At 35.3% G+C, this 12143-nt stretch overlaps 2 protein-coding genes across 4 annotated transcripts; one reads left to right on the top strand and one right to left on the bottom strand.

Moving 5' to 3' along the window:
* On the top strand, positions 1-5498 carry LOC18031774 (splicing factor SF3a60 homolog). The gene is made up of 12 exons (XM_006422129.2): positions 1-298; positions 387-500; positions 679-786; positions 1058-1200; positions 1309-1405; positions 1629-1793; positions 2639-2710; positions 3134-3292; positions 3493-3570; positions 4093-4224; positions 4655-4801; positions 5054-5498. The coding sequence occupies exons 1-12, from the start codon at positions 125-127 to the stop codon at positions 5198-5200; spliced, it is 1536 nt and encodes a 511-aa protein (XP_006422192.1). The 5' UTR covers positions 1-124; the 3' UTR covers positions 5201-5498.
* A 56-nt stretch (positions 5499-5554) lies between these two features.
* Positions 5555-10760, bottom strand: LOC18031867 (probable plastid-lipid-associated protein 14, chloroplastic). Of its 3 annotated transcripts, none has more exons than XM_006422131.2 (14): positions 10598-10760; positions 9997-10308; positions 9741-9784; positions 9573-9651; positions 9370-9486; positions 8971-9153; positions 8794-8880; positions 8126-8232; positions 7944-8031; positions 7597-7677; positions 7438-7514; positions 6895-7030; positions 6452-6514; positions 5555-6282 (listed from the first exon to the last, which is right to left on the bottom strand). In XM_006422131.2, exons 2-14 carry the CDS (start codon positions 10297-10299, stop codon positions 5647-5649), a joined length of 2001 nt encoding a protein of 666 aa, XP_006422194.1. In that variant the 5' UTR covers positions 10300-10308; positions 10598-10760; the 3' UTR covers positions 5555-5646. The 3 variants fall into 3 exon arrangements, with proteins under 3 accessions (XP_006422194.1, XP_006422195.1, XP_006422197.1); XM_006422132.2 differs by having other exon boundaries at positions 10435-10760; XM_006422134.2 differs by having other exon boundaries at positions 10418-10760.
* Between the last annotated feature and the right edge of the window lie 1383 nt (positions 10761-12143).

Here is a 12143-nt window from a genome sequence, read left to right on the forward strand (position 1 = left end):
TTTAAACGGGTCTTTTTTTTTTTCTTTTGTGTTGTTGGCTGCAAATTTTAATTCAGACGTTCAGCAATACAAAATTGAAAACCCCTAACCCCTCCGTATCGGCAATTTCGCAGAGGAGCAAACAATGTCGTCGACACTGTTAGAGGTGACACGCGCGGCCCACGAAGAAGTGGAGCGGCTCGAGCGGCTCGTTGTGAAGGACCTACAAACTGAGCCAAATTCGAACAAGGATCGGCTGGTTCAGAGCCACCGTGTTCGTAACATGATCGACACAATCACCGACACAACGGAGAGACTGGTAAGTTCTCTAAACCAAAGAGTAACAATTAAATTTTTACCTTATTCGTCGAAGCTAAACGATATCTTTTTTTGATGTTCGATTTCAGATTGAGATTTACGCAGATAAAGACAATGCTAGGAAAGATGAAATTGCTGCTCTTGGAGGCCAAACTGCTACCGGAACTAATGTATTTAGTTCATTTTACGATAGATTAAAAGAGGTAAGTAGATTTTTTTTTTAAATTTATAGTTAGAATCAAAATCATTGGTAAAATTGTTTAATTCATGTGAGGTTCAGTAGAAGTGTTCTTTTTAAAAAAAAAAAATTGAAGTTGACGATTGTAATTAAATGTATAATTTTGTTCAAAGTATTAGTGAAGAATGTTCAATTATGTGCAGATTCGTGAGTACCATAGAAGGCACCCATCTGCTCGTGTTGCTGTTGATGCTAGTGAGGATTATGAAAATCTGCTTAAAGAAGAGCCTTTGGTTGAGTTCAGTGGAGAGGTAAACAGTGGTCTTTGTTGTGAACTCAATGTTGTGGAGAGATAAATACTAGTTTTATGTTGTGTTAGAAAATTTGTAAGACAGCAAAACTTTCTTTGCCAGCCGTGGTTTTAGAGGTGGATTGTTCGGTTGAGTGGAATGTCAGTTGTGGATTTTTTAAAAAAGTTTTTATAACTGGATACCCACTTTCTTTTTTGTTGTATTCTTACTTTTTTTTTTTCATTTCCTAGCTATTTTTCTCATCATTACCTTATATGGGATTTTGTTTCAGGAAGCCTATGGGCGGTACTTAGACTTGCATGAATTGTACAATCAGTATATTAACTCTAAATTTGGCAAAGAAATTGAATATTCAGCTTACCTTGATGTTTTTTCACGACCACATGAGATCCCTCGCAAATTGAAGATGACTAGGTAACTTTTCACATCTGTTCTTTCTTTTACTAAAATTTTTGTCGATATTTTGACTGGTAATCTGGTCTTCTGCATTTGCATTGATTCATCTATTATGATTTTTTGCAGGCAATACAGGGAGTATATTGAAAAGTTACTGGAGTATTTAATATACTTTTTTCAGCGGACAGAGCCACTCCAAGATCTCGATAGAATATTCTCAAAGGTTTGTTTCATGCGACATATTGTTATTTTATTAGTTATATTTCAAATTTTTTAATCTAGATTGTAAGATAGCCTTTATTATCTCTGATGTTACTTTATTCTATATTCATTGACAAGGAATTATTATGTACGTGTGTGGATTTCAAGGGAGATTTTATCAGCATAATTTTGTTTTCTTGGTATTAGTTGTGATTTGTTCACTATGTCTGAATTATTCATGGTAGGTTGTGGCTGATTTTGAAGAGCAATGGGTCACTAGCACTCTACAGGGATGGGAAACTGAGGGTCAAGAAAATGGGCATGTTCCTGCACAGCATAGTGAGTTAGATCTTGACTATTACAGCACAGTTGAAGAGCTAATGGAAGTGGGTTCTGAAAGGTTAAAGGAGGTAAGGCTGCCTAATCTTTAGTTAATCATATCATTATTCGTGGGTATGACCTTTGTTGCACAAAGTTTATTTTTCATTCTTGTGACCAGAAGCTGTTAGTGGTGGAGTCTGATTAAGGGCCAAGGACATATTTGCCAATTGCCACACATTTTCAACTTTTATATCACAGCTACAACCTTTTTTCTATAGCAGCTGTAGCTTGTAAGCCATAGCACTCAATACCAAAAAAGAGTAGTGTCAGATAAAATTAATTTAGCTTCTAAACCACAATAGCAAGTGTTTCTTAAACACTTTAGAACTGTAGCTTTTAGGCTACACTTACCCAACTGCAGTACCAAACAAGGCTTAAGCAGAGTTATGGTTCTTCTGCCTTAAAAGCATGCAGAAATTAGGATTTGTCATTTATGTTATTTTTAATGGTTGGCATTTTTGTTGTTTCTTTTCTTTGTGTAATTTTTGTTTAGTTAATCTGAATATGGAATGTTAAGTCTTAATTATATGAAAATTTTGCACTTCATTTGGGGTGAATTATGTTATCCAGTATGTGAAAAAAGGATTTGCACTGGTTCTTTTGCCATAAAATAATGTTGTACAAGCTTAACGAGTTTGAATGCAAGTTAAAAATGAGGTCACTATGCCTAAAAGAGTTAGAATTTTGAATCATAATTTTATTGTTACTGTTAATTGAAATGGGTATCTTTTTCACTTTGAAAGATAGGATTATAATCTCACCATATTTTTATTTTAGTTGTACATTGTGTTGTCCATAAAATTTCAAACTATATGCTATTGCTTTGTTTCCTTTTTCTGAATTTACTTAGTTGTTATTCATCACTACTTGGCAGGAATTGGCTGCAAAAGGACTAAAGAGTGGTGGCACCTTGCAGCAACGTGCAGAGAGGCTTTTCCTTACAAAGGTGATACTTTCTAGCTTTACGTCACGTAAGATTTAAGATCTCTGGGGAAAGATAAAGAGAAAAGAAAATATCTGAATTGCAAGTGCATCCACTAATTGTGCACTAGTTAAAATAATGTTCTTCATTTGACATTACTAATACGCTGGTAAAGAGAGGCTTTGCCTTGTGCCATTGTTTTGAGATTTGGTAATATCATTATGCACAGTAAATGGAGCATTACTTTTCTGACATTATTGATGACATTTTTAAATTAGGTACTATCCACATAAAATTCCTATGCTCTGTATCAGATATCTGAACTGACCTATTTCCTTCGTTGTCTTTTCTCCTTTGCACATAAAATTCCTATGGTCTGTATCAGATATCTGAACTGACATATTTCCTTCATCGTTTTGCTCCTTTTTCTTTCTTCTTTTGGTGCAGCACACTCCTCTAGACAAGTTGGACAAGAAACATTTTGCGAAGGGCGCACGTGGAAAGGAACAAAATGGAGTGGCTCCAGCAACCCAAGAAGTTGGCAATTTAAAAGACATTGCCCTGATGGAGGCTAAAATGAAAAAACTTTGTGACTTACTTAGTGAGGTTAGCACATGTATCTCATTAGTTGTCCTTTTTTTCTTGGTCCAAGGTGCAAGTACCACCCACCTATTGTTTGTGTCAGTCTAATCTGCGTTACATTTTCAGTGTGCATGATTTACAATTGTTCTTGGCTGCTAATGTTTACAATTGTAACAATATTTGGTGACTGCTTTATCATTCAATGGTATTTTGGGCTCGTGCAGACAATTGAGCGAACAATACAGAATGTCCAGAAGAAACAGGCACTGACTTATGAGGAAATGGAAGCAGAACGAGAAGAAGTAAGTTAATAGTTTCTAATTAAAGTTTTTTAAATATTGTCAATGCCTGTACAGATCATGACTTTATAAAACTTCTTTACAATCGATCGTGACTTTATAACACTTCGTTACAAACTTAAATAGAGATGCTATTAACAGATGAGAGTATACATCTTTGACAATAACTCCCCTCTTCATCCACATCCTCAAATAGAGCTCATTAGAGGTTCACTTCGTCCATCAAATGTATGAGGTTTTACACTATGATGATTCATGTCTGGGGGGAAATCTGGACCTAGGACTTTGTGAGAATGTTTTGCTTTTGAGAAACGATATCTGTGGGATTTTGTTCGTTAAGAAAAAGACCAAAATTTTTGGCTACTGTCTTGAGTGAGTAGTGTACTATATCTATCAGAGTGGGAGGGGCTTCGATTGCCTACTAACCATGCTTTTTGCTGCTGCATGTGCACTTATTAATATGAAATTGGTATTTATGTTATGATTTCTGATTAGCCTATTTTGCTTGTTTTTTAACATTTCTAGCAGGAGGAGACACAAGTTGACACTGAAAGTGACGATGAAGAGCAGCAGATTTACAATCCCCTCAAATTGCCAATGGGTTGGGATGGGAAGCCTATACCCTACTGGCTATACAAGCTTCATGGTCTTGGTCAGGTATTTTCCTCTCTTAATTGTTATAATCTCCTGCAAGATTTGGGATTCTTGTGGATTAATGTTTTCTATGAAGAGTTATGCTTACACTTTAAGCTCAATTAAGAAAATATTTCTGAAATTCATATCCATATTTTGAATGGTTAAAGGCGACAGACAAGAAATGAACGTGTCACATGTGACATATTCCTTATCTTCTGGTTTGGATGCCATAGTTTTACATCGACAATGAGACACAGAGGACCAACTTGTTCTTTATCTTTGTTTGGGTTCTTTATGATTTGTTAAATTGCTATTTCTTTTATGAAACAAAAGGCTCCTTTCTGCTTTCAATTTCTTGAGGTTCTTTTTGGCTCACGAGATGGTGATTCTTTTCCTGTTTTCCCCTCTTTCATTATATCACTAAAGTTTCTGATTTCCTTGATGAATCCAGGAGTTTAAGTGTGAGATATGCGGAAACTACAGCTATTGGGGCCGTAGGGCGTTTGAGCGGCATTTTAAGGAATGGCGCCATCAGCATGGGATGCGTTGCCTTGGTATTCCAAACACCAAAAACTTCAATGAGATCACATCAATTGAGGTAATTTTCTAATTTATTTTTTATCTTTTTCAGAGTTAACTGATGTTTTCAAATTCATCTGGCAAGAGGGGTTATTGTATTTGATTATCCTTGGGACTTATGTTCATAGTTTTTGCTTTTCGATAAATAAGAGCAATACCAATGGCTATGACTTATAACTAGAAATGATCAATAAGCTTGTGGAAGCATATTATATATGGTAACAACATCAATTGATAGACCTTTTGACTTTTAACTGGTTTGTTTATGCAGGAAGCCAAAGAACTGTGGAAGAAGATACAAGAAAGGCAAGGAGGGATCAAGTGGCGCCCAGAGCTTGAAGAAGAATATGAAGACAAAGAGGGTAACATCTACAATAAGAAAACATATACCGACTTGCAGCGCCAAGGACTGATTTAAGAAATTAGTGGTTATCTTTGAGAAGCCATTACTGGGCTCGACTTTCATTTCACCAATTGCTTGAGAGACTTGCATGAGATCAAGATGCGAGGCAAGGGCTCAGACATAATAGCTTGCTAGACAAAACTGTAAAAACCTGGGCTTGGCCCAATCAGTAACGGTCAAGGTGAAAGTTTTGATGGGTGCTGTATTTTTGTTGTAGTATTTAGCACATTTTGTGGCAGTTAAATGTAGCCGTGGATCCCTAATTTGTATCTTCTTGCAATTCTCTTTGAATTTTATACGGTCTTCCAATTAATTGTTTTTCCATGACAATAGGATCTTGAAAAGCCAGTTATATTTCGATGCGGTGGCTGAAGTTGTATCAGTTCTTTATTTTCACTACCATATGTAAAGATTGAATGCTGCAAATACAAGCAGTTAATACAAGTATGTATGGTCGTTATTCACGACCAAGATCTGGTAAACAGTAATGCTGATCCATTCACTCCACGGAGGACCAGAAACCTAGAGTCAACATATGTTCCACACACAAACTTTGACAGATCGAACATTTCAGGTGGAATTTGAGTTCTAACTTCTTGAACAATATTTTTTGCCGCATCAACATTGTGATTTAATGGGTGGCCTAGGCTCATAGTCAACTCAATATCTCCGGAAACAAGCTTGGCCACCGAAAGGCTTGACGGGATGTCCTTGAAGGGAACTGCTTTCCTCCACTTTCTACCGGATAATTTCTGAACCAAAGAATTCTGAGCATCTGACTGGCTTGAGAATAATCCTGGTGTAGTCTTTTCTTCCTTTATATATAGCCTTCTTCCAGCCATCAATCTGAATAAAGAGTTTATTTGCAGTTTCCCCGTGATACCGGTCTTGTCATGGGGCCATTCCCGACCCGTCATGACTGTGAAGCTGATATCTGATGTGAACGAAAGGTTGGTGTTGGACTTTGATGGTCTTGTAACTGTTAGGCGCACATAACCAACTAGGATGCGGGCGGGAGGCTGGCGAAGGGTCAGTCCTATGTGTCTGCCAGTACAGTACAACATACGCCATTTTCCTGGCAGGAACTCCAGCCAATTCTGCATGTTCCAAAGAACAAGCATTACAATAAGTTCGTGATCATCAAATTTTAGTAAATAAATAACATAAAGCTTCATATTTAGAAGTTGTAGAAGGCACACTAAATAAAGTTCCAAAAGATTGAAAGATGAAATCTTGATAAGTACTGAAAGTTCTTTGAAGAGTTACCTTTGGCTTTGAGTGAGGATTCAGCATCTCCATTAATTCCACGAAGTAGGCAAGCCTAGCACGCTAAAACATGAAGATATCACAAATCAGCTTTTCTAACACCTGAAAAAGGTCCTAGTTTGAAACTTGATGTCTCTCTAGCTACAAAGTGCCACATTACACTTAACAGAAACTCTAAACTCTGTATAAAGCAGATGTTGCCTGCAATAGAACTTAATTGCCTGGACCAAGGTTGGCAGTAAAGAAAAATTAGCAACAGGACACTGGTGAAGCCACTTGAATATTTTTCAAAGTTCAGGTGAAATGAAATTATCGGATAGGCAACTATTGATCCTTTAAACACAGATTAGTTCAAGGTTCAAAAGTGAATTGAAAGGTACGACAAGAGAGACTGCATGGATGGCGGAATTATTTGGAGATGATCTAAGGAAATTCACATATACCTGAGGCTGGCGATAAATATACTCCTCTGTAATTCTCACTGCACTTGAACCAAGCCCCCATCTGATCATATCTATGGATGGGTCCACTCGCCATCTAGGTCCACATAGAAATGGGTGTCTAAGAGCATCTAGGCAACTGCAAAAAAAAAATAAAATGGTGGATTGTCATCAATAAAATCATCTCTCAGCTGTTTCAATATCCGATCAAAGGTGAAAATATGTAAATTTAAAGAAAAATTGAAAGCACGGAGACATTAATATCGTACACAATCGTTGGCGAGTCATGATCTTGCATTGCTTTTAGTATGTCTTTGTCCATTACATGTATAAAGTATGCATGCCAATGAAATTATTCTCCGTCTTTAGCTATTCAAGAAACTAGTGTTATGTGAATTGTTGGCAACCCATTATCCATATTTGATGAAAATAAACTTCAAATTTGGTTTTAAGCTCAAATGGGTTATAAATATGCATAAACTATGTAATCATTTGCTTTTACTTTCAAAAAGAAAGAGTTCTCCTGTGCTATAACATACAGTATACCTTATTCTTTTGGAAGGCTTAGTTGCTAGCAATAAAGAGAGAAGGTTCCAACCTGCTCCCCAATTCCTATCAAGTATCTGCCAAAAAAAGCAATAAATTGAAAGATAATCAGCAGATGGAAATCAGGGCAACAAACTCTATTCAAGGACTAGAATGTACCTGAAATCCAGTATTTCCAGATGAAGAATTCCTATTGAGGACTTGCAAAAGAAATTCACGCAAGCATGAAGGGTCAATTCCCTATCCTTGCACACAAATTGAAATATGGTTTAATTCAACTTCATATTATTGCAAAGGGTCACATACAGCAGATCCATATATTATACAGCTGCTCACACACATCAAAAGTAATGTCCTGAAAAGTAGAAATTTCTAAAATTTATCAAATCAATGCATAAAAATTTTCAGTTAGGTTTACAGATGTAATGAAGTCCAAACATTGAGTTAATATTTGGGTTATATGATTTAAAAGCTCAAATTAAGTAGAAAGATTTTTCAGATACTACCTTTGTCAGAAATGATTTGAACTTCGTGAAGATTAAGGGATCCATAAGTTCTCGCAACACCATTTTTGCCATCATGAATCCAACACATCTTTACATTGAATATAAAATAGAATAAGCTCAAGAAGTCCTCGTTAAGTTGCTAAAGCACAAATTAAGTCTCAGTCATAAATTTTGCAACATACCGCATATCAAATGCAATCATCATTTGTCTCCTGTCCATGTTGCTGTCCGGTGAGCTACTGTTTGGACCATCCTCATAAAAATCAGCAGCATTTCCTAGTATTCCTACCTATTAAGGCCAATTTTTTAAGTTATTAAATTGCAAGTATGGTACAAACTAGAAAATGAATATATTCAGTGTAAAGTAAACTTGGACCAGAATCTCATGAAACCCAGTTAATTCACATTGGGGTATCTCCTACTTTAATTAATTCACTCAGGACCTGCAAGACCTTTTCACAACAACCAACATCCACTGTACAAATTGTTAAGCATACATGCAGTTTTTTAGTTTTTATTATTTTATATGTATATCATTTTCTAATAAGCATACTAAGTAATCCAATTAATCCATGAACTGTGCCATGTTGTACACCATAACAGCTTTTCAACATTGTATATCATATTTTTTTCTTTTAATATGTCCTGAAATCTTCTCATATTTTAAGGGTCATGGTAACAACACTACTAGCAACAACAAGAGACATTCATAGCATAATTCATATAAAACATGTTCAAGAGTTCCTGATGGGAACTAGACCAAATGAATCCCTTAATGAATGCATAGTTATCATAACCTCCATATGCTAAATTAATTGTCCAGAGAAATTCAGGAAAAATTGGTACTTACTTTAATATGTCTATCTACTGGGCTTATGTGTACATTCTCCAGCCTCAGTTCTGTATGGGCAAGTCCATGACTATGCAAGTAATTCACCTGAAGCAAATAAACCACAAAAATACTGTTAAGTAACCAACTGCTAAGCAAAAATGTACAGCCACTACAACCGGCTAATATAAAACATACTCCAATTAGAAGATCCCTCATCAGTAATCGAATAAGCCGCAGCTGCCGAGAGGCTGCAGGACCTCCAATTGAATCATCTCCCACCTTCCTAACAGACTCCTCATCCAATACAAGAGTAGCTTCTAAAGTTGGAAGCCAGTCTGCTTGTTGAAGCCAATGTCTTAAAGAAAAACTACCATGATACTGCTAAAAAGGAATCATGAAAAATGCTCAACTTACATTTTTTTTGGTAGAAGTCTATGCATTTCAAAGAACCAAGTAAATTTATTGATAAATCTGACAATCCCATCAGGCCTCATTTCAATCTAAAAATTCTTTTAAGGAAACTTGTCATGATCACGTGTACAATAAAACTGAATGGATAGTAAGAAAATACATCTTACATAAGGAATGACTTACTCCATGAACAAGTGTAAACAAGCTACGGCCACTAGTTGTATGAGAAGAGACATAACCATGAACTTGCATTGAATAAGAATGGTACATAAGTCTCCGACGAACTAGCTTCTTCAGAACCTACATAACATTCCAACAATAATGAATTATGCCAACATTGAACTTTCATGAAATAAGTACAAAATTAAGTATAACAATGCACATACCTCAATCGCCCGCCTTCCTCTACGCTGAGCTTGTACAGAAATAAGTTGCCGAAGCACAACTTTTGTGTTATGCAAAGGGCTGCAGTTTCATAATACCATATCTTAAGCTTGTAACTAACGTTCTACCATTTAAAAGTAAAAAAGAAAAAGCAAAACATAAACACTCACCTGTTAGAATCCTTCACAATGGCCTCGAAAACCACCTCATCAGCCTACAACAAGTTCCAATTTCAATTAGATCATACAAAAAATACAAACCCCATCATCATATTTAATCGGGATGGTATCACTAGCTGTTGAGTACAAATGGGGTGGGTTGTTGAAAAGCACACCCTAGCTACCGAGCTGTACTTTCGAAAATTAAGCAGAAGCACAACGTTACAAGCATACTCTTCGCTATCAAATTTAAATTCTTGATACATACCCGCCCGGAAAGACCAATGCTAACACGATCAAGAATCTTGAAATCACCCATGTTGAACCTAATAACATGCCCAGAATCTGATTCGTCATCCACAGAAACTGATGCTTCATTTTGAACACTTTCTTCAGAAACAACTTTCCTCGATGATGAACACTGTATTGCAGAACTTCTCCTTTGAGCTCTAGCAGAAGTCTTCCAATTGAAATGTCTGTGCACCATCAACCTTGTCGAGAAATTCCCGCCTAAACACCATTTGTCGATACCCTCCAAAGTTTGACTCAAACCAATTCCACATAACGCCATTGATCAAACCTGTATAAAGAAATAAAGATCAAAATTTACAAGTGTTTTAGCTCCATTGATTTGACTTCTAGTTAAAAATTAATAAAACTTCCAGGAAAAAAAAAAACATTGCTAGAACCTAGAATCGTCTCTTACGAAAGAATCTTGACGAATTCTGAGAAAATCTAAGTCTACTTTGTAATTAACGAAAAAGTAAGGAGGTTCACGATAGTTTCCAAAAAGATAAGGAAACGTGCTTTTTGGTTTGCCGCCTGTAGCTCGTACGAGGGAGGAGGGACGAGAAATAATGGGGACTTACATGCAAAACTATGAAAGTTCTGGAGGTGAGAAATGAGAAATGAGGAATAGAAGAGGGACTAAAATGGAGAAGATAGAGAGGTGGTTTATATAGAGAAGGAAGCGTGTGAGAATTGCGTGAGAGTGTACGCTTGGAGTGCTGCGCCATGAGTTTTACTCATGTCTACGTCGTCCCCCCTTCTTATGCCAACAAATATCTTTTCTTCTCTTTTCAATCACGTTTCTCTTCAGTGAGTCTATCTAAGCATGTGTTGGGATACATTTTCCGGGTCAGGCCCATTGATTAGCCCAGCCTTTACTTGAAATGCCCCCGTTCTTGCTGATTTTTAAGGATTTTGTGACAGGTGTATATTCTTGGTTATGTATAACTATGGCCAATGGGCCGTGCCGGCACCAACTGTCGGCCCACAAGAGCTCGTGGGCCGTACCGTGCCTACATTTTTTTCAGTTGAGCCCGGCACGAGCCCTCTCGTGCCGTGCTCGTGCTGTGCCATGAGCCGTGCCCAAAAAAAACCCACCAACTTTTTTTTTTTTTAGTGTGCCTAAAAAAACCCACGTGCCTAGCATGCTTTATTTAAGCCCACGTGCCTGACGTGCTTTTTTAAGCCAACCAACATAATAATAATAATATTCACAATCATAATCATATTAATTTTTATTAAGAGACCAATTAACATTTTATTATTAGTTTATCACAATTTCACAACTATATATTTTATTTCACAATAATCAATCATAATTCATAACACAACAATACATAAATTTAATTCCATAGATCATAATAATAATTAATTAAAATTAAAAATACAATCCTCGAATAATCATTACAATAAGTCATAACTACGAAATATTAATATAACAAATCATAGGTCACAACTTACAAGTTACAACTACAAAACACGAACTACGATCAATTGACGAATAACAAGCACGAAAAAAATGTTTATTAATCACAATTAACTAAGTTATGATTTAATATTAATATGAAAAATATTTCATATGAAAAATATTTTATTATTAATTTTGTAAAAAAATTATTTTTGATTTATAATTTATAAATGTATGATATTTATAACCTTATTTATTAAAATCATGATATTTAATTATTTGCTTATTCATTTAATAAATTATAAACATAAATAAATAATTAAATAAACATCATAAATAAAATTAAATATCATAAATAACATTATTCATTTAATAAATATCATAAATAAAATTATGATATTTATAATTTTATTTATTAAAATCATGATATTTATAATTTTATTTATTAAAATCATGATATTTACTTATTCATTTAATAAATTATAAACATAAAATATTAGAATATTATTTAAACTAAGATTTAATGATTTAAATTAATTTTTAAAAGTCTATGCTAAAAAATATATTAAAGCATTTAATTTCAAGATATTGTACTTTAATTTCATAACATTTTATATTTACTTTTTGTTAAAAAAATTTACTTATATATATTTTGGCCCACGTGCTATTAATGGCTCACGGGCCGCGTGCTAGCCCACTAATGAACTGTGCTTATTACG

The sequence above is a fragment of the Citrus clementina genome, unplaced genomic scaffold (assembly GCF_000493195.1).
Source record: "Citrus clementina cultivar Clemenules unplaced genomic scaffold, Citrus_clementina_v1.0 scaffold_9, whole genome shotgun sequence".
NCBI classification, from domain to species: domain Eukaryota; kingdom Viridiplantae; phylum Streptophyta; class Magnoliopsida; order Sapindales; family Rutaceae; genus Citrus; species Citrus x clementina.